Below are 24,921 nucleotides of genomic sequence, written 5' to 3' on the forward strand. Positions count from 1 at the left end.
CAAAGATGCCTGACTCCTATCTAATCACGAAGAAATATCAAACTCAAATTTTACAAAATAATGGAGTGTTGATACCTATAGAGTATACAATTCAAGGAAAGACTTCTAAATGTTCTAGATTTAAGGAAACTTAGAGACCTGACATCAAAACACAATTCAAGATTATGGACTGGATCCTTTTGCTATAAAACACTACGGAGACAAATGGCAAACTCTGAATAAAGTCTAAAGATTAGGTAGTAGTATTTGATGTTAATCCACTGATTTGGAGGGGTGTGCTGTGATTACGTAGGAAAATATCCTTTTTCGGGGATCCCTGGATGGCTCAGCAGTTTCGCACCTGCCTTCAGCCCGGAGCATGATCCTGGAAACCCAGGATCGAGTCCCACATCAGGCTCCCTGCATGGAGCCTGCTTCTCCTTCTGTCTATGTCTCTACCTCTCTCTCTCTGTGTGTGTCACTCATGAATAAATAAATAAAATCTTAAAAAAAAAGAAAAATATCCTTTGTGTAGTTGAAAAAAAAAAGTCCTTTATATTGTTCTAACCTTCTGTAGGTTGAAACTTTTATTTTTTAATCTTTTTTTTACTTTATTAAAATACTGAGTTTATTTCACATGAGTATTTTTGTCTCCCCACCATTTCCATTTGTCTGACCACCACTACTACTATGTCCTATCATAAACATTCCATAGATACTTAAAACCAAGCAAAGGATGGAGTTCCATCTTTAAAAACTAAACAGGCATTTTGGACAACACATTCTTGGCAATGGAACCTGGACAACATTTATCAGACATGGTAGGGAAAGTTCTCATTCAGCATTATAAAAAGGATAGCCAGATATCAACTGTTACAGAAATGAAATAAGATGGAAAATTTTAACAAACTCTTTAAACTATTTTCTTAAAGAGACTTGCTCCACTGCCAGAGATCTTGAATAGCCTCTCGGTCAGTCATCCGGAAGCAATTCTTCACATAACTGATGAATGTGGCTTCCACTTTGGGAAGAGAACCACCTTTTTCTATACTTGCTTCCATTTTTCCTTTAATGTCTTCTACAGAACTAGGTCCTTTCAGTGTTTTGGGAGTCTTTTCCTGTTCTTTGAAAGATTCTTGACCTTTTGATCTTGGTGTTGATGGTTTTGAGTCTTTTCCATGCTGGTTTGATTTTTGTGCATTTTTGGCTGGAGTATCTCGTATAGATTTCTTTACTGGAGCCTTTTCTTCAGTTTCCTCATCATCAAAATCATCATCATCATCATTTTCATCAACATCTTCATCAGCAGCAAGTTTTACTTTTCTCTAACACTTCCAGGGGCAGAACGCTTTCCAGGTATACTAAGAAGTTTCACATCCTCTTCTTCATCTTCTGACTCTGCATCTTCCTCCACAGCTACTAAGTGCTGTCCACTAATATGCACAGGCCCAGAGCCACATTTCAACCGAAAAGACGACAGATGGTGTTATTTCAAAGCCCCCAAAGGACACTGTCAGCTGACATTTTCAAAGTTGCCAGTGTGACTTTAATTGGACTGCCTTCATAAGTCATTGCCTCTGCTTCAACAATGTGCAATTCATCCTTTGCACCCAAACTGACCATTCTTAAAAGATAACGTGCTCATTTTCATCACTATCCACCTTAAAGTGGTAATCTTTGTCAGCCTTTAGTTCACAACCAGAAAGATAGTTCTGGGGCCGCAGGGGGGCTCATGTCCATGTCCATCGAATCTTTCATGGGGTGGTGGCACACACTTAGGTGGGAGAGAAGGCAGACGGAGATACACTACTACTGTTCCATGGGACAGCCACGCAGGACGGAATCACACCAGGGTTGAAACTGTTCTAAAATAAAAGTATCAGGACGCCTGAGTAGCTCACTTGGTTAAGTGTCTGCCTTTGGCTCAGGTCATGATCTTGGGCTCCTGGAATGGAGACCCACTCGGGCTCCCTGGTCAGTGGGGAGGCTGCTTCTCCCTCTCCCTCTGCTACCCCCTGCTTGTGTGCCCTCTCTCCCTCAAATAAATAAATACATTAAAATATTTTAAAATAAAAAAAGTGTTCAATAATTCCAAATGTGTCGTTATTTCACTAATCCCTTACTAAGGATTTGAGAATATTGCTAATTTTTCTCTATAATAATGCTGAAATGAATATCCTCAATATTTGCATCACTAACTTACTACTTCCACGAGATAAGTTCTATGAAGATGCTGGGTCAAGAGCATGAATATGTTATTAATATTTTGAGCCTTCTCATCATCCCAGTCCCACTCTACTGGATGTGTTTTCTGTGTCTTTCTAAAAGGACAGCACCAAGAACTGAACAAACTGCATTGCAAGCAAACTGGCAGAGAAAACAGTGGGATTATTATTCCACTTTTTTCTGAGTAGTAATATATGTGTGAGTACATGTGAGTGCGTCATAGATGTATATGTATGTACACATATATATGTTGCCAGGCTGGTCTTCAGAAAGTTTGCACTGATTTAAATTCAATAGCAGTTCTCTGCTCCTCCCCCTTCAGCAGAAGCCACATCTTCTGGTGCAGTGTCACCCGCGTCCCTGAAACACGATGGTGAGGTCAGAGTGGACGAATTTGGCCGTATCGGGCGCCTCATCACCACAGCTATTTTTAACTCTGCCAAAGTGGATACTGTCACCATCAGTGACCCCTTCATTGACCTCAACTACATGGAGTACATGTTCCAGTAGGATTCCACCCACAGCAAAATCCATGGCACAGTCAGGGCTGAGAACAGGAATCTTGTCATCAGTGGGAAGTCCATCTCCATCTTCCAGGAGGAGCAAGACCCCACCGACATAAAATGGGGTGATGCTTGCGAGGAGTATGTTGTAGAGTCCACTGGGGTCTTCACCACCATGGAGAAGGCTGGAGTTCATTTGAAGGATGAGGCCAAGAAGGTCATCATTTCTGCTCCTTCTGCTGATGCCCCCATGTTTGAGATGGATGTGAACCATAAGAAGTATGACAACTCCCTCAAGATGGTCAGCAATGCCCCCTGTACCACCAACTACTTGGCTCCTCTGGCTAAGGCCAACCATGACAACTTCAGCATCATGGAGGGACTCATGACCACTGTCCATGCCATCACCGCCACCCAGAAGACCGTGGATGACCCCTCTGGGAAGCTGTGGCGTGACGGCCAAGGGGCTGCCCAGAACATCAACCTTGCATTCACTGGTGCTGCCAAGGCTGCAGGCAAAGTCATCCCTGAGCTGAACAGGAAGCCCATTGGCATGGCCTTCTATGTCCTCACCCCTGTGTCAGTCATGGATCTGACCTGCCACCTGGAGAAAGCTGCCAAATACGATGACATCAAGAAGTTGGTGAAGCAGGTATTAGAGGGCCTCCTCAAGGGCATCCTGGGGTACACTGAGAACAGGCTGTCTCCTACAACTTTAACAGTGACACCCATTCTTTCACCTTTGATGCCAGGGCTGGCATTACCCTCAATGATCACTGTGTCAAGCTCATTTCCTGGTATGATAGTGAATTTAGCTACAGCAACCAGGTGGTGGACCACATGGCCTCCAAGGAGTAATAACCTCCTGGACCACCACCCCTAGCAGGACCAAGAGGAAGAGAGAGGTCCTCAGCCGCTGGGGAGTCCCTGCCTCAACTTATCCCCCAAAACACTGAGGATCTCCTGACTTCCAGTTTCCATCCCAGACCCCCTGAGGAAGGGGAGGGGTTTAGGGAACCCTACCCTGTCATGTATCATCAATAATGTATACTGTAGGGGATCCCTGGGTAACTCAATGGTTTAGCGCCTGCCTTTGGCCCAGGGCGTGATCCTGGCAACCCGGAATCGAGTCCCACATTGGGCTCCCTGCATGGAGCCTGCTTCTCCTTCTACCTGTGTCTCTGCTTTTCTCTCTCTCTTTTTCTGTGTCTCTCATGAATAAATAAAATATTTCAAAAAAAAAAAGTATACTGTACCCAGCCTAAATAAATAAATAAATAAATAAATAAATAAATAAACCAAACCCAAAAGTGTAAGACTGCTCTTAAATTTAGTCAACTTTATAACATAAAAATTTTATCTCATTTTTTTGTTTGCATATTTTTTATGACCTTGAATGTCAGGTATGTTTAGAAATAAAGCTAGAAAAAATTTTTTACAGATTAAAAAAAAAAAAACTCCCGGGACTTCCGGGATCACTCCCTGAGCTGAAGGCAGACACTCAACCGCTGAGCCACCCAGGTGTCCCATAAAGCTAGAAACTGAAGTCTCTCAGGAGAGCCTTTCTAGTTGACTACATGATTGTCAGTAAAATACAGCATATATAAAGCATTTCAAAAACTGAAGTTGTCTAAGGCAGGGTGGTGATATAGAAAGAAGGCTATTTTGTTTTTGGTTTTGTTTTTTAAGATTTTATTTATTTAGGGGGGGCATGAGCAGGGGGAGGGGCAGAGGAAGAGGGAGAACAGACTCCCCACTGAGCAGGGAGTCCCATGTGGGGACTTAAATCCAGGACTCTGATATCATGACTTAAGCCGAAGACATGCTTAACTAACTGAGCAACGCCGGTGCCCCAGAAGATTAGTATTAAAACTTAAACAACCTAGGTGAGGTTGGTGTAAAAACAACCAAAAACTTAAACAACCTAAAGCAAAACTATAAGCTAACTAAAATGCAGTACACATCAGATGTCCAAAGGGATAAAAATAACCTAAGTACGATGGTTTAGAAACATCACATAAACCGCCTAAGAAAAATGGCCCAAATGTTACCAGTTGTTAAAACAGGCTAGACTCTCCTTTTTTCAGGTGCAAACAGAACCAAATTTAGGGAGAGCTGCACTCCCAGCTGCATGTTTTCTCCTCCCCTTCTGCCTCTCCCAATTCCTCCGAACTCCACAGCCTGTCTCTGCAGGATGAACAATCACACCACATAGATCCTCTAGCTTCTGGCTCACTGCACAGGAAGTTGCTGCAGCCTATCTTTGGGAGATGTGCCAGGGAAGGGAGGCCCATCCCCATACCACATCAGACACTATGTAGGGCCAATGGTCTATATTGTATAGTATGTGGCATGACAGTAGGTCAACACTACTGACAATTTTACATCCATTAAACCCACGAGTTATTAATACCACCTCTTTAATAGATGAGGAAACAGAGAAAGTAAGCAATTTACCTAAAATCACACAGCTAGTAAGTGATAAGGTCTGGACAAGACCAGAGCTGAATGACTCCTGAGTCCATACTCATAACCAGTATGCCACACTGGCTTTTTGAAACCTAAGCTGTTTTCATGTTTTACGCCCCCCCCCCAAAAAAATATATATAGGTAATATATATATAAATATATATATTTTTACCATACAGATAATCCATAAACCAGCTAATCTGCCTCTAAGAATCAATAGTTGATTATCTATCTCCTAGCCTTAAAAATATTTGAAGATGGTTTCACCTGGTATGTCTTAAATCATCTCTCAACAGCCAGAGTACCTTCAAATATTCCTCTTGGACATTGAGGTTTTTTAGTATTCTTATTATATTAGCCTCACTCTACAAAAGGAACTTATTTGTCCATGTCTGTAAGTATAGCACTAAGAACTGAACATAATGTCTGCACCATACACTAACTGGCAAAGAAAAGAGTGGGATTAGCATCCCACTTCATTCTAAACAACAAACATCTATTAATGGCTCTTTTGTTTATAGCCACATAACCCTGATGACTCATATTTAGCTTGAAATCAACTAAGATCCCGATAACCTCATCACATGCACTGAGAAGACATTCCTCATCATCCTACAGTTGCTTAATAGTGAATTTAGTAATTCAGCAAAAGGAATGAAAACTGGGGCACCTGGCTGGCTCAGTCAGAAGAACTCGCAACTCTTGATCTTGGGGTTGGTGAGTTCAAGCCCCACGTTGAGTATAGCGATCACTGAAAAGAAGGAAAGAGAAGAAAAAAGAAAAGAAAGAAAGAAAGAAAAAAAGAAAGCCAGACAAAGTGAATTAATAGCACAAACAAGATAGCCAGCCAGGAGACCTACTACGGAACAGCTGTTTTTAAGCATTTCCATAGCTATTTTAGGGCACTACTTACTACAAATCTGTTCTCATCATTAAAAGAATCTAGACCTATAAGACAAGACTGATAATGTATCATGTTAAGTAGAAAATCTGCTAGATGTTTTATCTAAGATAAAAAATGCATGCACACGTGATACATCAAGTGCAAACAGCATATTGTCAAGACCAGGATACTCTAGACAGTGAAAGAGGGGACACCAGCAATAATCGCACTGGGAAAATATGTAAACTAGGACTGTTCAGGCAAACCTGTGGGGGGGGGGGGGGTTGTCACCTAATATTAGATGCAACTGTGTAAACCATCTGCTTCTCTAAGGAAGAAAAAGAGCTTGAAATTTTCTACCCAGCAAAGGATGATAAAGAAAAATGTGGCACACCCACTGCTGCTTATTTAGCATGCTGTATTTATTTTTTATTAAGCTAAGGCCTAATGCCAGACAACTACCAAGAGCCACTTAGGACTAGAACCCAGGTCTGGAGATCTAGTTACTACATAAAACCCCACGGTTCGCCACTTAAATGCATTTTTTCCTGTAGTCTGCCTTTCTTCAGTGACATATAGTGCTGAGATTTTATCTTGATAGTGGCCTCCATTCTCAGTAAAACCAATTATAAGAAATTCTGTAGTCCACAACAGAAAAGGTAGGTAATTATCTGCACTACAAATAATTCCATGTTGAAAAAGAAAAAAGAGCACAGACTTTTTTTTTTAGAGCACAGATTTCAGTTAAAAGTATGCAATGTATCCATTTCTTTTTCCTTCCAATTAAAGTATGACAACTCACAAAAAAATGTGATTTATCTACAACTTTCCAGAAATAGGTTCATTTTATAAAGTTAATATGCAAATAAATGACAACCATTTCCATATTATCTCACTGGATTCATAAAAAAGGTGTGCAAAACAGGCAACTCTAGGGATAAACTAAACTCAGAAGATTAAGTGACCTATACAAAGTCTCACTGGTAGTAAGTGACAGAGCTGGAATGGAAAGCTACTGGAGTTTTCTTACCATTCAAATGCCTGAATTCAAGCCTGGTTCCTCTATTAAACTAAAAGTCATTTCTTGAGGAAAATAAGATATTACTTGCCCCTACCTAACTTTAGGACTTTGGATATAAAAGCATTCCTGTTTCCAATCAATATCTTGTTCAAACAAAATGAAGAGTTAAAAGATATGTCAGAACAAAGTAATAAAAAGAACAAAAAAGAACTAGAAAGAAAACCCTGGGGTCAAATAACATGTAGAGACTGAGAAGATGAGAAAGAGCCAGCAACAGACTGAAAAGGAACAGTCTGCTAGGGAAGCCAATCAAGAGAGTGGTGTCCCAGAAACGAAATGGAAAAAAAAAAAACAAAGAGTTTAAGGATAAGAATGTTCACTTTGTCAAATTCTGTTGAAGGACAATTAGGAAGGCTGGTAGATGACTCAGATTTAGGGATGTGGATGTGTTAGACTGCAAAAAAGGACTACAAATCCTTTGCAGTGACTCCCACCAAGAGCGGAGCCTATTGCTCCCCACTTGAATCTGGTTATGTGAGATGCACCCTCAGTAGTACTTTAGCACACATCATGAAAACACAGGTTTGCTAAGCACTTGTGCACTGGGACTTCCCTCTCTTTTGCTACTGGGAACTTTCACCATCATCTGAATGAACATGCTGGAGATGAAACACACATGACCACCGCCCCAATTGATTGCAAGCCAACTACTAGACACCTGAGTGTGGCTGTTCTAGCCAGAAAGACCAACCAGGTCAGCCCCCAAGAGAACTGCCCCACAGAAAAATAAGCAAATAAAATGGTTTTCGTTCTAAGCCACTAAATTTTTGGGTGATTTGTTATGAAGCAAAAGCTAACTGATAAGAAGGAAGACACCAATGACAGACTAGAACTATTTCAATTGAGTACTGAGCTGAAAATCTGATCAGAGTTGGGTTAAGAATGAATGGACAGAATGGAATGCAAGGCCTCTGGCTGATACCAACTGAACTTTGGAGGCTTCTCTTTCTAACAAGGCCATTTCTTCAACCAAGAAACTACACCATTACATTGCTTACCAGGTGTTCCCTAGGCTTTTCCAATGCCTCTATAGACAAATATGGTGGCACAATGGCAAAATCTTTCTACTGAAGCACTTAATGGGGTGCATCCATTTATTCCCAATCCAGCATACCTCCTCAGATGATGTGGAGATGATGGAGGGATGAGGGAACTACATACTCTTCTGCTTCACTGCCAATAAGTTTTACCAGTAAATCTGACTTTATATTTATACCTGTCACTGGGGGAGGGGGATGTATGTGTGCGTGTGTCTGCATGCATATCTATACGCGTGTGCACAAATATGTGGTGTGCACATATATCTCCTCACAGCACACCTAACCATCTCTTAACAAGTCTTGATATGCTCATTACTTCTCATTTTCCAGGTATATTATCTGAAAAAGAACTGTTACTACATTTTAAAGCACATAAAAATTTCAAAAAACAGCTTTTTAAATGTCCAAAATATACAAATAACTTACTTGGCAATCCGCAGTTTCCCAACTTCACCTCTTCCAGGGGCTTTAGCCCATTGTTGTGACAAATATTTAGGAACCTAAAAAATAAACAAAACACTAATAAGACTATGTTTTAGATGCTAACAAACTTTCTCTCTCTTTTTTTTTTAAAGATTTTATTTATTTATTCATGAGAGACACAGAGAGGCAGGGACATAGGCAGAGAGAGAAGCAGGCTTCCCTGCGGGGATCACAATCTTGAGCCAAAGGCAGATGCTCAACCATGAGCCACCTAGGTGTCCTGCTAACAAACTTCTTAAACATGAAAGGATACACTGCTTCCATTTTACTTTCTGCCTACACTAACTGATCATTAGGTATTATGCTCTTATTATATGTTTTACACTATAAGGGATCATTTAAAATTTCAAAGAGCTTAAAGTCAATCAAGCTGGTGACAAAGCACTAACACTAGTAAAATATCATAACAAAACAAAGTGTTAACTTATGTTCCCAAATAAATCCAATGAAAGTTTAAACATAAGAAAGGCTACCAGAAAAAGGTTTCTCAGGAGCAATAATACTCTTAACATATTTATTTAAAGATACACCAACTTTAAGATGATTTCAAAAGTCAAGTTTTATTGTAAGACTATAACTCTGACCAATAATAAAGGATCTGCTGAAATAGCACAGCTAACATTTATATAATACTAGTTTCCTGACACTGTTGTAAGCAGTTTCCGTATATTTACACATTTAATCTTCATATCTCTATGAGGTAGATACTGTTAATTACCCTCATTTTACAGATTATGAATCTAGGATACCCAGGCATTACATAATTTAACCAAGGCTATAAAATTTGTAAATGATGGAGTCAGGATTCAAACCCAGGCAGTAACTAGGTATATACAATCAGAAGGGTTTTAATTCCCAAAAAGGTTAAGAGAACATATGCTGAATCACTACTATCTAAGAGGCAGTCTGAACTGTGGAATCAGCACACACCTCCAAAGTTAGCCTATTGTGAGGAAAGAGATACCACATAAAAAGCATGAAGCATAACACCTCACATAAGCAAGTACTCCATGAGTGTCAGGTGTCACTACTATTTCCTCCAGTAATCTTGGAATGGTAACATGAATATGAATTTAGAACTGAGTCAGAGCTTCCAAAACTGGAAAGAAAAGAAAAATTCTATTTACCAAGATTTCATTTGCAAAAAGAAGTGCTTAACTATCAAACAACCTGCATTGCTGTTTAGATATAGTAAAAAGTCAGGAATGAGAGGGTCAAAAGAAGAGTCTAATGATTATTTCTTCAATTGCATATATTCTTTACAACAAAACTTATTGAACATTAGCCATACTCCCTAATAAAACCCATATGAGATGGTGTCTTTTCTTCAACATATTCCAAGTTATGGTTCAAATGAGTCTTCTCCTTAGATAGATGCCATAAGACTTTCTCCCTGTCAGTAATGGTATCCCTCCCATAATCTGTATTTCAAGCAAGCAATCACACTAGCCACTAACTTCCTGGCTCTCTCCTCAATACTTCAACTCCAACAGTTCTTCTATCCCTCCAGATTACTGACACAAACATCTTTACACTGTTCCCTAGCTGCCCATGTCCGACCTTTACAGTCCATCATCACAATCATTCCCTTCCCCTACCTCCATCATGCTGGCCTGGCAGGACCTTAATCCTGATTAAAGCCAATCTCTACTGCTACTTAATTAATTAGTTTGATAGTGTCACTTCTCACTGCACCTGAGAAGCTGGAGAAAAATTCACAGTGATGCTAACTAGTCTCACTTGAAATATTCGGCTACTAACATTAAGTAAGCCCTTCAAGATGCTTGGCACTTGAACTCCACCTCCCTAGTCAATCCCCCCTCCCGCTACTGAGACACAAGTTCTCTTCTCAAGCCCACAGCACCTCTCCCTCCTTTCTCCTTCTGTGCTGATAACCTGACTTCTCTTCCAACTGGGGAAAGAGTATCAAAAAAGAACATCTACAGCTACCATGTTGCCACAGCTGAGACCTTTTGCCTTCCTCTCTAGAACAGTAGATGAACACTGGCCAATCCCTCCAGTGTGCACAGAATTTCTTCCCCTGCAGTCTAATCAAGAATGTATCTTTCCTTCAATTCTACTTTTTTCTCCTCTCTCCTCTTCTCTACTTAATCATTCCCCCCCCCCCCAAAAAAATCATTCCCCCAACAGAATGATGACCATGATGATGACTGCTAACACTAGAGTGGTTATTACACATGGCAGGAACACTCTTAAGATGGAACCGAATGATCCTCAATTCTTGATATTCACACCCTTGCGTGATTGCCTCTCCTTGAGGGAGAAGAGGACCTGGACCTTGTTTCTCATCAGTACAACATAGCAAAGGTTATGGGATGTTACCCTCTTCCCCTTTGGCTAGGATTCTTTTATTTATTTATCTTTTTTTTTTTTTTACTACAAAAATGGATCCTTTTTTTTTTTTAATTTTTATTTATTTATGATAGTCACACACAGAGATAGAGAGGCAGAGACATAGGCAGAGGGAGAAGCAAGCTCCATGCACCGGGAGCCCGACGTGGGATTCGATCCTGGGTCTCCAGGATCGCGCCCTGGGCCAAAGGCAGGCGCTAAACCACTGCGCCACCCAGGGATCCCTTTTTTTTTTTTTTTTTAAGTGGGTTCCACATCCAACATGGGGCTTGAATTCACGACTGAGATCAAGAGTCACATGCTCAAAAAGAAAAAAGTCACATGCTCTACCAAGTGAGCCGGCCAGACACGCAATTTTTTTTTTTTAAGTTTTCATTTTCAGTACCCAGTGCTCATCACAAGTGCACTCCTTAATCCCCATCACCTATTTCACCCATCCCCCCACTCACCACCCCTCTGGTCACTGTCAGTTTGTTCTCTATAGTTGAGAGTGTTTCTTGATTTGTCTCTGTCTTCCCCCCACTTTGCTCATTTGTTTTGTTTTTTTTTCAATTCCACATATGACTGATATACAGTATTTGCCTTTCTCTGGCTTATTTCACTTAGCATAACACTCTCTAGCTCCATCCGTGTCATTGCAAATGCCAAGACTTTATACTTTTTCATGGATGAATAATATTCCTCTGTGTGTGTGTGTGTGCGTGCGTGTGTGTGTGTGTGTTGCGCCCACACATGTGTATCACTACTTCTTTATCCATTCAACTGATGGGACACTTGGGCTGCTTCCATATCTTGGTTATTATAAATAATGCTGCTATATACACAGAGGTACATGCATCCCTCTGAATTAGTCTTTATGCATTGTTTGGGTAAATATCCAGTAGTGTGATTGCTGGATCAGAGGGTACTTCTATTTCTAATTTTTTGAGGAACCTCCACCAGTTCCCCTGCTGCACCAGTTTGCATTCCCACCAACAGTGCAAGAGGAACGTTCCTTTTTCTCTACGTGGCATATTAGTTCTGTGATTAGGTTACATAAGACAATGACTTCTATCTTGCTTGTCTCATTTTTTCAGTCTGCACACTTTGATCAAGTAAGCTGTTGGGGAGGCCCAGGTGGCAAGAAACTAAGGACAGGCTCCAGTCAGCAGGCAGCTAGGAAATCTAGTCCAATAACACCGAGGAACTTCCCACAGATGCTTGGAAACCATCCTTCCCCAGTCATGATTTCAGATGAGAACTCAGCCCAGGCTGACACCTTGATTGTAACCCGTGAGAGACTCTGAGGCAGGAGACCCGATTAAGCCATGCCAGGACTTCTGATCCACAGAAACCATGAAATAAATGTATGTTGTCTTAAGCTTCTAAGTCTGTGGTAATATAGCAACTGATAACTAATACACTGAGCGACAAACACTTTTCTAAATGTTTTAAATATGTTATCCACTTAATCTTCACACATTCCTGTTACTTCCTCCATTTTGCAAATGAGGAAAGTGAAGCACAGGGAAATGAGCAAATTTGCTCAAGGTCACACACCAAGTAAGAGCAGAGTCTATAATTCTTTCCACATGTTGTCCCATTTTTCCACCTCTCTTTTCAGCAGAGCTCTTTAAAAGAGTTGTCCCTCCTCTGCTTTTTTGTTTTACTCTAGACAGGCCTTCCTCTCAACCACTCCACTGAAAGTGATGACCCTAGTTACCGAATATCTCCCCATTGCCAAGTCAATGTATAGTCCTCATCTTCCATACCTATCAATAATATTTGAGAACTAATTATTTTCTCCTTCTTCAAACAATTTCTTCACTTGGCTTCAAGTCACCACAATCTCTCCTGATTTTCCTTATACTTCTCTGGACTCTCCTTTTTGGTCCCCACATATCTAGATTCTCATCTTCCCGACCTCTCACCTTTAGAGGGTTCTGGTTTCAGTCTTCAGACCTCTTCTCTACCTGCACTCAATCTTATGTAATCTCATCCAGTCTCATGACTTTAAATACCATCTTTATAATAACAACTCCAAATTCAGAGCAAGTCCAGGCTCTACCCTCTAGTTCCAACCAATATATCCAACTGCCTACTCAAGCTCTCCCCTCAAGTTCCAACTTATATATCCAATTGTGACTCAAGCTCTCAAGTGTATATTCAGTGGACATTTCAAATTTAAAATATCCATATCAGAACTCTAATTTCTCCCTCATAACCTGCTCGTCCTGCAATTTTCCCTATCTGAGTAAAGTCACTCCATTCTTCCAGGTACTCAGTCCAAAACTTTGTGCAGTTATCCTGAGTAGCTACTTTTATCTCACATTCCACATCCAACTAACTGACATTTCCTGTGGACAACATAATATTGTATCAGGATTCTAGCCCCTTCACACCAATTCCAGGGTTACCATCTTAGTCTAAGCCACCATCATCTTTTGTAGAATCGTAATAGCCTCTGGATTTCCTAGCTTCTGCTCTTGTCCACCTCTAGTTCATTCTCAATACAGCAGCCAGAGTTCTAATTTTAAAATATGAGGTGATGATGATCAGATGATACCATTCTGCTCAAAGTATTTCAATTTATTTAATAGACACCTACTTACTACTTACTATAACCCAGGTACTTTTCTAATCACTTTATAAATGTTAGTTTACTTAATCCTCATAACAACTCTATTATTATCCCAATTTTTAAATGATTTATTTGAGAGAAAGAGAAAGTGAGGGAGAGGGAGACAGAATCTGAAGCAGACTCTGCACTATACAAAGAGCCTGAGGCAGGGCTGGATCCCACAACCAGGAGATCATGACCTGAGCCAAAACCAAGAGCCAGATGCCCAACTGACTGAGCCACCCAGGCACCCTTATTATTATCCCATTTTTGCAGATAAAAAAATGAGACCAAAAAGTTATTATTTGCCCAAGGTCTCACAATTACTAGTGGTGAAGCCATGATTCTAACCTAGGTAGTGTAGCTCCATAATTACCATGCCATGCTACTGCTCTAGGGCTACTGGCTCCCCATTTCACTCAAGAGTAAAAAAAATCCTATAATGTCTTATATGTTTCAGCCCCCTGCCACCCCATGGCCTCATCTCCTACTACTTTCTCTCACTCACTTGACTCTAACCACACTGGTCTGTGAACACTGCCAGCGACTCATATTCCAGGGCCTTTGAATTGGTGCTACTTCTATCTGGAATACTCTTCGCCCCATCTATCTGGAGGGCATGACCCCATATTATCCTTTAGGTCTCTGATCACAGACCACTGTGCTCCCTTTGGCAGCACATATACTAAAATTGATCACAGACTACCTGGTATCAGTGAGGCCTTCCCCACCCCCCCTTTTTTTAAGATTTCATTTATTTTTTATTTTTTTTTAAGATTTTATTTATTTATTCATAGAGACAGAGAGAGAGAGGCAGAGACACAGGCAGAGGGAGAAGCAGGCATCATACAGAGAGCCTGACGTGGGACTCGATCCAGGGTCCCCAGGATCACGCCCTGGGCTGCAGGCGGCGCCAAACCGCTGCGCCACCGGGGCTGCCCAAGATTTCATTTATTTATTCATGAGACACACAGAGGCAGAAAAACAGGCAGAAGGAGAAGTAGGCTCCCTGTGGGGAGCTCGATGTGGGACTCGATGCCAGGACCCTGGATCACAACCTGAGCCAAAGGCAGACACTCAACCACTGAGCCACCGAGGCATCCACTTCCCCACTGTATCTTTTTTTTTTTTTTTTAAGATTTTATTTATTTATTCATAAGAGACAGAGAGAGAGGCAGAGACAACAGGCAGAGGAGAAGCAGGTTCCCTGCGGGGAGCCTGATGTGGGACTTGATCCTGGGACTCCAGGATCACACCCTGAGCTGAAGGCAGACATTCAACCACCAAGCCACCCAGGCATCCTTTCCCCACCCTATTTAAAATGGCATCCCCAGCTACTTACTGTACATTTTACCTTATTCAGTTTTCTTCATAGCACTTACCATGGGCTGTTTCGTTTACTGTCTATTCTCCCCATTAGAATGTAATCTGCAAGAGGCAGGTATTTTGTCTGTTTTGTTTACTGTCATATTCCTAGCATCTAAAATAGCCTGGCACATAGCAGCAGCAGTTATTTTAATGATTGGATACAAAGAAACATTAACTAATGTTAATGTAATAACAATGGCATTATTGGGATAAATCTAGGATGCAGAATTTTAATAAACCTCAGTGCATTCTCAGAGAGAAACCTTATTCAGCGATCCATCTTAAAATAAGGGGGAAGGAAGAAAATGCCAATAGTGGAGAGTATCATTTTCCAGTCTGTCTTTGTACACTTCTGCTGGTTCCTTGAGGTGCTATTAAGATAGAGGAGAGACGGGATCCCTGGGTGGCGCAGCGGTTTGGCGCCTGCCTTTGGCCCAGGGCGCGATCCTGGAGACCCGGGATCGAATCCCATGTCGGGCTCTCGGTGCATGGAGCCTGCTTCTCCCTCTGCCTGTGTCTCTGCCTCTCTCTCTCTCTGTGACTATCATAAATAAATAAAAATTAAAAAAAAAAAAAAGGAAAAAAAGATAGAGGAGAGACAAGAATATTTTGGAGTACTGGAACTCTTGAGAGGACCACACTTCTTCACTACATTAACCAGGTCAGAAGAGTCTGATCAAACTGCTGGTGACTACAATTTTAGCCACCAAACAACTAGAAGTTCTAAGTGAAGGCTATATCGTACACTAAAACGAAGAATCAAATTCACTACAATAAGTTGTACCTGATATGAGCAACGGACAACTTACAAAAAAGATTACGCTAAAAAAAAAAAAAAAGATTATGCTCCAGAAGTTATTTCATAAAAATAAGTCTGGAACTCATACTGCATTATCTGCATTATCATCAAAATCGTGGGATGCCTGGGTGGCTCAGTGGTTGAGCGTCTGTCTTCGGCTCAGGGCATGATCCTGGGGGTCTGGGATTGAGTCCCACATCGGGTTCCTTGCAGGGAGCCTGCATCTCCCTCTGCCTATGTCTCTGCCTCCCTCTCTGTGTCTCTCATGAATAAGTAAATAAAATCTTTTTTAAAAAATCGTAAGTTCCCAGGGAAGCCTACCAGCTTATTTAATCCAAAAGGTTGCCAAAATGCTATACTTTCAATGAAAAACTGAATACATTGAGGATAGTAGGTCAATCCTATACGTATATCTCTCCATACCAAACGCTTATGGAAATGAGCTTCCAAGCAGCCTGGGTGGCTCAGCGGTTTAGTGCTGCCTTCAGCACAGGGTGTGATCTTAGAGACCCGGGATCGAGTCCCACATCGGGCTCCCTGTATAGAGCCTGCTTCTCCCTCTGCCTGTGTCTCTGCCTCTCTCTCTGTGTCTCTCATGAATAAATAAATAAAATCTTTTAAAAAATAAAAAATATAAATGAATAAATAAATAAAAGGAAATGAGCTTCCCAGAAATTCCAGCCCATTAGCATTAAGTCTGAAAAAGGGGAGAGATGAGGAAGAAAAACTAGTAGTATGGTCCCAAGCCTCCAAAATACTCTATTTTGAATGCCTGATATTTTTCATTAAAACATTTTTACTTTTAAATATAATTATATATATTTAAGGTATACAACACACAATGATCTGATATACAAAGTGAAATGGTTACTACAGTCAAGCCAATTAAGGTATCATCTCACATAATCAGCATTTTAAAATAAGAACACCTGAATTAAAAAAAAAAAAAAAAAAAAAAAAGAACACCTGAATTCTACTCTCTTAGTAAATCTTCCCAAAACACTGTCAACATGTCACTTGTGTGATATGTGTTGTTTCGACTGTCTCCACATTCATTAAGAAAATCAGGTCGAGGGATCCCTGGGTGGCGCAGCGGTTTGGCCCCTGCCTTTGCCCCAGGGCGCGATCCTGGAGACCCGGGATCGAATCCCACATCGGGCTCCCGGTGCATGGAGCCTGCTTCTCCCTCCGCCTGTGTCTCTGCCTCTCTCTCTCTCTCTGTGACTATCATAAATAAATAAAAAATTTTAAAAAAAATTAAAAAAAAGAAAATCAGGTGGAAACAAGATAATAGGTACAACATGGGAGGTTTTCTGATTTCCCAAGACAGTAACAGAAAATGACTCTGGCATTACTTCCAGGGAAACGTCCCTTGACCTCCAGACTAGGGCACGTTTCTTTATTATCCACACTCACAGAACAGTATTCTGGCTCCAGTATCCATATCTGTCTGTAACTGCTTTCATCAGGACTACTATCGGGTGGATGTCTGTCTCCCGCAGTAGACCATAAATCCTAGCTCACAGAGCACAGGCCATGTTTCGGCTCACCCTAATATACTCAGAGCCTGGCATGGTGACCAGCAATCACTAAAAGCTTGTGGGATGAATCAACCCGCTCACCCGTTCGCTCAGGGCAGGCAGGTCAACTACGACTCGGAAGCCCAGGTGCTAAGGTGGTATGTATAGACACTATTCCCCGGAGTTTCTCTGCCAACTTTGCTTCAGCAAGTATCTAGTTCCCCAACTACTGGTCTCCAAACCCTGTTTCCCCCAAAATACAAGCACATTAAGGGCACTGTAATGGACACTGTAATGTGATACTCATTTCCCCCCTTTAGGACTGAAGGCCTTATTCTCCCAGCTGCTGGGAGTGTGGCCACAGATAGCCCCTAGCTGTGAGCCCCTCCTCGGCACCACCTTCACTGAAGAGAAGCCCTCTGACCAAGATCATATATTTTTCCCAGGACAAACCACATGCGGTAATTGGTCAACACAGGGTATACCTCACCCCAAATCAAGACACCTGGAGGACTCCCTGTGGAATCATCCTCAGCTTTCCTTGACACTGCATCATACCCTCTAACCAATTCTGTTTGTCTTCTTCCTTCCACAGGTGATGATCCCAAGAGCTCCCTGGTAAACCTAATCATCTCAGAATCAGATTCTGAGGAAGCCCAATCTGTAACAAGCAGCTTTTACTCCCACGTTTTCTTGCAGATCACCATGTGGAACTTACAAGACCCAAGGTCAGAGAAATGAAGTCCCCAGGAGCCCTTGGGCTGCCTTCAGTTCAGGTCATAATCTCGGGGTCCTGGAGTTGAGCCCCCCATCAGGCTCCTTGCTCAGTGGGGAATCTGCTTCTCCCTCTCCTTTTGCCCCTCCCTCCCACTTGTGCTTTCTATCTCCGAAAGAAAGGAAAGAAAGGAAGAAAAGGAGTCCTCACATCACCTCTATTCCCCAGGGAGAAAACCCATGAAAGAGCCCTAAACTCTTTCCTATTTCCTATTTTTGAGGTGAGCTGTGTAGCCAAATAGACCTAAATTTGGAACATTGTTCCATACTTGGTAAGATAACCTAAGCCTCCATTTCATCATCTGAAAAACACAGATACTTAGTATCTAATTCATAGGTTTGCTTTGTATAAAATACTTGGTACATTAAAAAAAATAACACTTGGTACATATGAAAGCTAAGTTCGTTTTTCTCCTGTCCCTCCTGACCTGATCCTCTCCTCCAACAAACATCAGTCAAGGGCAGCCTGGGTGGCTCAGTGGTGTAGCACCTGCCTTCGACCCAGGGTGTGATCTTGGGAGTCCTGGGATGGAATCCCACATCGGGCTCCCTGCAGGGAGCCTGCTTCTCCCTCTGCCTGTATCTCTGCCTCTCTCTCTCTCTCTCTCTGTGTCTCTCATGAAAAAATAAATAACATCTTTAAAAAATATATATGTGATTGGGCTAGAAACATCTTTTTGGGGGCTAGAAAGGTGTTTCTTAGAACTGCTGCAGCCCTTCTCAATACCTCCACTTGTTCTTTCCCCAAAAAAAGGTAGCATTTGTTATAATTCAGGCCTCAGTATGATATTCATTACTTACAAAAATCCCTCCACTCCTAACAACCTTAATATTTTATCTCCTCCTTTTGCCCAACATGTACCTTCCCCTCCAGCCAACTATAACTAGAAAAGATTTTTCCAAAAGTCTAAATATTGGAAGCCAAACAACAGAACTATGCTAAAATATTTTTAAACATTCTACAACTTCTAAACCATTTGGTATAAGGTGTGTAGTAACAATGTGACCAGCTGGCAACCTAAGAGTGGCACAGACTGAGCAAAAGGAACAGGGTAATGCAACTACAAGGAATAGCTCCCTGAGAGGCTAAAAACTGTGACATCTATCAGGATGCTTGGGTGGCTCAACAGCTGAGTGTCTGCCTTCAGCTCAGGTCGTGATCCCAGAGTCACAGGATTGAGTCTCACATCAGGCTCCTCACAGGGAGCCTGCTTCTCCCTCTGCCTATGTCTCTGCCTCTCTCTGTGTGTCTCTCATGAATAATTAAATAAAATTAAGAAAAGAAAAAAAAACTGTGACATCTATGTAACATTAAATCCAATCACATCTATTACCTATCAAAACTTGTTTGAGGGCAGCCCTGGTGGCTCAGTGTGTTAGCACTGCCTTCAGCCCAAGGCGTGATCCTGAAGACCCACGATGGAGTCCCATGTCGGGCTCCCTGCATGGAGCCTGCTTCTCCCTCTGCCTGTGTCTCTGCCTCTCTCTCTCTGTGTGTCTCTCATGAATAAATAAAATCTTAAAAAAAAGTTTGAATCATCAATCTCTTGTAGATTTGAGGTATTCAAAACCCTAGAAATGGTATTTCATAAAGCCAGAACAGTACTGGTACTGGATATTCTGGGACACAGTCTTCTACTATATTTGCTTTTTCGTGAACACACTCTAGTTCTTCTCAGTCCTGCTGGGAAGTTTTCTAACTAGTCCACTCCATAGGCTCTTCTTAAATGTCACCTTCTCCATGAAGTCTTCCCTGCTCCAGCCAGAAAAACAACTATTTTCCTGCTCAAAACTCTGAGATCTTATATGTATATTATACCTTCCTGTATTTCTCTTGTTTTATACCTTTCTAGTGGTGGAATTAATACAACGTATACAAGATGGCCCATAAACTTGGATACACTCTAGAAAGAAATTTACAGATTTTGCAGCAAATGATCCTCAAAGAACAGAACTCATATGAACATCTAGAGAAGAGACCTGAAGTCAGTATGTAATTCCAGTCACAAATTCTGAATGGATAAGAACAAAGACACACTTTCTAAGCAGTATATTTTAGTATTACGCAAAGAAAGCCAAAAGACGAAACTGACCATTATAATGCGATGCAGTCCTAGACTTTATTCCTATAATCCAGAGATGAAAATCCAAGTATGGTCAAGCATGAGCCTGAAAATCACACTGGATACTAAGCCCGGTGCAAATGAAACAAGTTCAAGTTATCTGACAGCTATGAGAATCAAACTTCACTGTCTACTGGGTCTTCTTCAATGGAGCAGAAACAAAAGTTTAAATAAAGAACACGAGTGGACTTTAGGGCAGAAAGTGTTTGCTAGCAACTCTTGTCATCTGTCAGAGATAAATTTGTCGAAGGACACGAACTAGCAAGAAAGTCCTTTCACACCCTGGGAAGATCTATCTGCCAGCCTGTTATTTTTTTTAATACCTAAGATTAGAAAAAGATATACTATATACCAAGCTGATAAGAAGAAACAGTGATACTGTAAACAAAAAATAGTCTAACAACTACCTTTACAGACAAGAACAAATCATTGGCTTGGGTTCTTTTTAAAGAGATTAAATGGGGGCGCGCCTGGGTAGTTGAGTCAGTGTCTGCCTTCAGATCAGGTCAGGCTCCCCGCTAAGCAGGGGAGCCCTCTCCCTCCCCCTGCTTGTGCACATGTGCTCTGTCAAATAAATAAAATATTTTTTAAAAAAAATTAAAAGAGATAAAATGTATTCAAATACCCATACATGAAAGAACACTAAAATCTTTTATCTTCATTTCATTTTACATTCTCATTCACATTCTCATTTGGTCCGTAACCAAATCCCAACAACTTTTACTGAAAATGTTTCCCTAACTCCCCAGACTTCATTATCACATACCTATGATGCTGTGATAATTTTCTAATTTTGACTCTGGTTAGCTTCCTCTCAAGCTTCCACCCCCCCCCCCCGAACTATTTGCATCCTTGCCTTTCTCAAAACCTTCCAAAAGGCTCCTCACTTCTTGCAGACTAAAGACATACCAATTTCACAATAGGATAACAGGAGTATACAGTCTCAAACTTTTTTTACACAAATCCTCTGCTCTAAGCATAATAATCTCCTTTTTTCCCCCAGGACACATGTTAATATGCATTTTCAGTCTTGGATTTCTGTTCCACTCTCCATAATACACTATGCTAATACCTTTCTGTCCACCCATCCAAACTGTGTAACGCAAACAGTATTTTCTGAGCATTTATTGTGCTTCAAGAACTAATACACTGTCGCAAGTTCCACCATTTTTTCAAGCTCTTTCAACCTGCAAGGGAGATCTCCTCAATGATTCTCCTTCATTTGGCATGCAAGAGAAAGGCACTAGGAGAAACTTACTCCAGCCCTTTAGGTCATACTGATAAAGCTCTGAGAAGTCAAAGGAGCACCAGAGAGTAAAGCTGGAGTTGAAGAATAATAAATAAGAGACCACTCAATCATTCCTTCCTTCCTTCCTTCCTTCCTTCCTTCCTTCCTTTCTTCCTTCCTTCCTTCCTTCCTTCCTTCCATAGCTGTTGAGCAATAACCCGGAGTCAATCGCAATTCTGGCTGGGACAGGCAAGGATCCCATTTTCATAGAATGTGAGTGCACCCATGCTAGAAAGATGGAAGTAACCAGCACTGAACACATGAACAAACAATCCTTAGACTCTAACAAGTGCTTTGAAAAACATAACACTTTTTTTTTAAAGATTTTTATTTATTTATTCATGAGACACAGAGAGAGAGAGAGAGAGGCAGAGACTCACATAGTGGGAGAAGCAGGCTCCACGCAGGAAACCCAACACGGGACTCGATCCCAGGTCTCCAGGATCAAGCCCTGGACTGAAGGGAGATGCCAAACCGCTGAGCCACCTGGAGATCCCACAAGTGCTTTGAAAAGTGTAATACAGGTTTGACATGCCAGCAACTGATCCTAAGGGACGTTTTTTTAGAGGTGGATGGGAAGCACCCCTACCCCTCAGATTTAATTGGTGAGAACTCAGCCATGTGATAAAAGTTTAAAGAAAAAAAAAAGGGGGGGGGGGGAGAATCCCTGGGAGGCTCAGTGGTTTCGCTCCCTGACAGGGTAAAAACTGTCACATCTATCAGGACGCCTGGGTGGCTCAGTGGCTGAGTGTCTCCCTTAAGCCCAGGGCATGACCCTGGAGTCCCAGGATCGAGTCCCACGTCGGGCTCCCTGCATGGAGCCTGCTTCTCCCTCTGCCTGTGTCTGACCCCCTCTCTCTCTGTGTCCCTCACGAATAGATAAATAAAATCTTTAAAAAAAAAAAAGGGGGGGGGGGCAGCCTGGATGGCGCAGTGGTTTAGCGCAGCCTTCAGCCCAGGGCCTGATCCTGGAGACCCGGGATCGAGTCCCACGTCGGGCTCCCTGCATGGAGCCTGCTTCTCCCTCTGCCTGTGTCTCTCCCTCTCTCCCTCTCTCTCTCTCTCTGTGTCTCTATGAATAAATAAATAAAATCTTTAAAAAAAAAAAAAAAAAAAAGAAGCCTCAGTTCAAAGACTGCCATAAGCACATCTTGAACATACGTGTTATGTCTCATGAAACTCTCCTAAGAGACCACACTCCTCAATATGAAAAAGTAAAGCACAAATAACCGCGCTCACTCAGGACTATAACCAAGACTGCTGTCCTGGGGCAGCCCTTGGGTGGCTCAGTGGTTTGGCACCTGCCTTCGGCCTAGGGCGTGACCCCGGGGTCCCCGGATCGAGTCCCACGTCGGGCTCCCTGCGTGGAGCCTGCTTGTCCTTCTGCCTGTGTGTCTGTGTCTCGAGCGAATGAATGAATGAATCAATGAATGAATGAATGAAGACTGCTGACTTTACAATAAATAAATAAGCAAGCAAGCTGTCTTTACCTTAAAAAAAAAAAAAAACGCACAATGTAAAGTCGCTCCAGCTCGATGGCCTCTCCGTGAGCTCAGAGCCCTCAGCTCTCCTGAGACCCCCAACAAGGGCCCCCACCCTGAAAGGGCAGGTCGGCGGGCGCACAGGGACTCGTTCTGTCTTCCTGGCCGAGGGAGAGTCGTACAGGGAGGCAGGGGCCCCGCTTCTCCCTACGGACTCGCGGCTGCAGAAGGTGCTGAGCCTCGGGTGAGGAAGACCCACCCACCCCCGCGGCCGGGGACGCGGGGCCCCAGGGGATCCCGTCCCGGCGGGTCTGGCCTCCCCGCCCCCCCCGCCCCCCCCGCCCCGCGGCCCCAACCAAGTTCCTCGTCCGCCAGCTAGTTCGCACGACGCCTCCTGCCTCCGTAGCTGCGGCGACACGGCCGCAGGGAACTTCCCGCGGCTCCCGGACAGCGCCGCTCCGGTCTCTCCAACTCCTCACACGAGGAGCCGCGCCAGCCGGGCCGCGCGAACTTACCTTCACCAGCCACACTCCGGTGTTCTGCTTCGCGCCGGTCAGATCGAGCTCCCCTCGCTCGGCCATGGGTCGACTGCTGCCGGGGGAGGCCGCGCGGCCGGAGCAGCGGCCCCGGGGGCTGGACCGCGCGAGGGAGCGCCGAGCAGGAGGTGCCGCGGCCGGAGGCGCCCGCCCGGCCGAAGGGAATCCCCGGAAAGAGAGACGCGCCGCCGCGAGGCCGGAAGTGCGCCTGCGCCGCGCCTGGCGGAACGGGGCGCCGGTCGGGACAAACCTCCTCGCGCGGGCCGCGCGGGCCCCTTCGAGTGGGCGTGGCTACGGGGCTGCGTCTGAGCTGCTAAGACCTACGGTGGAATGAAACAGAGATGTGCACAATGCTTTTTTTTTTTTTTTTTAATTCATGAGAGATACACAGAGAGAGAGAGACAGAGAGAGGCAGAGACACAGGCAGAGGGAGAAGCAGGCTCCATGCAGGGAGCCCGATGCAAGACTGGATCCTGGGTCTCCAGGGTCACGCCCTGGGCTGCAGGCAGGAGCTGAACCGCTGAGCCCCCAGGGCTGCCCTGCACAATGCTTTTTTTTTTTTTTTTTTTTTTTTAAGATTTTATTTATTTACTCATGAGAGAGAGAGAGAGGCAGAGACACAGGCAGAGGGAGAAGCAGGCTCCATGCAGGGAGCGCCACGTGGGACTCAATCCTGGGTCTCCAGGGATCACGCCCTGGGCTGCAGGCAGGAGCTAATCCACTGAGCCCCCAGGGCTGCCCTGCCCAATGCTTTTTTTTTTTTTTTTTTAAATTTTATTTACTTATTCATGAGTGACACGGGGGGGGGGGGGGGGGCAGAGGGAGAAGCAGGCTCCATGCAGGGAGCCCCACGTGGGGTGGGACTCGATCCCGGGTCTCCAAGGCAGCCCCCTGCCCCGCACCCCCCCCCCCCTTTCAAAGCAAATGCACAGTGCTTTGAAAGACCAGGTCAGCCAGCGTAAGCGAAGAAAGACAAAGCGACAAAACAAAAATGGGGTTCAAAGAGAGGAAAGCCGTCCGGATGTGTCCAACCCTGGCCAAGGAGAGAGACGCAACCTTTCTGAGGATGGGGAGGGAGGAAGTGAATTAGCGCACGTGGGCACTGGGGTGCAATCGGTGGCCCTGGGAGGGTCTCAAGCATGCAGTTTGTAGACCCTCGGGGAGGAAAAAGAAAAAAGGAGTGTCTCGGGTGAGAGACTATCCTGAGCACTTCCAATTAAACAGAGCGCACCCCTTTCAGACACCAAAACTCGAGGCCCATCTAATTAGATCAAAGGCAGTAGACCTGCGACTCTTGATATCCAAGTCCTGAGTTCAAATCCCCGGCTTGCAGTTTCCTCTCGGTCTCCTTGCCTCTAGCATAAAATTCATTGCTCTCTACCAAGGCCCTCTCGGT

General features: G+C 43.2%; 1 protein-coding gene and 2 pseudogenes across 2 annotated transcripts in view; 1 reads left to right on the top strand and 2 right to left on the bottom strand.

The window, feature by feature from the left end:
• The window catches only part of GTF2F2 (general transcription factor IIF subunit 2), a 146,369-nt gene extending 122,629 nt beyond the window's left edge, over positions 1–23,740 (bottom strand). Inside the window, exons 1-2 of one of the 2 annotated variants that reach the window (XM_026017227.2) lie at positions 23,505–23,740; positions 8,608–8,681 (exon numbers count right to left, since the gene is read on the bottom strand). In XM_026017227.2, coding sequence (XP_025873012.1) covers positions 8,608–8,681; positions 23,505–23,570 — 140 coding nt within the window. In that variant the 5' untranslated portion in view covers positions 23,571–23,740. The remainder of the gene's footprint in view (positions 1–8,607; positions 8,682–23,504) is intronic. The other variant, XM_072760591.1, reaches the window with a different exon arrangement.
• LOC112933906 (nucleophosmin pseudogene) lies at positions 578–1,737 on the bottom strand (annotated as a pseudogene).
• LOC140599210 (glyceraldehyde-3-phosphate dehydrogenase-like) lies at positions 2,680–3,566 on the top strand (annotated as a pseudogene).
• Positions 23,741–24,921: the final 1,181 nt, after the last annotated feature.

The sequence above is a fragment of the Vulpes vulpes genome, chromosome 6 (genome assembly GCF_048418805.1).
Source record: "Vulpes vulpes isolate BD-2025 chromosome 6, VulVul3, whole genome shotgun sequence".
Classification (NCBI taxonomy): domain Eukaryota; kingdom Metazoa; phylum Chordata; class Mammalia; order Carnivora; family Canidae; genus Vulpes; species Vulpes vulpes.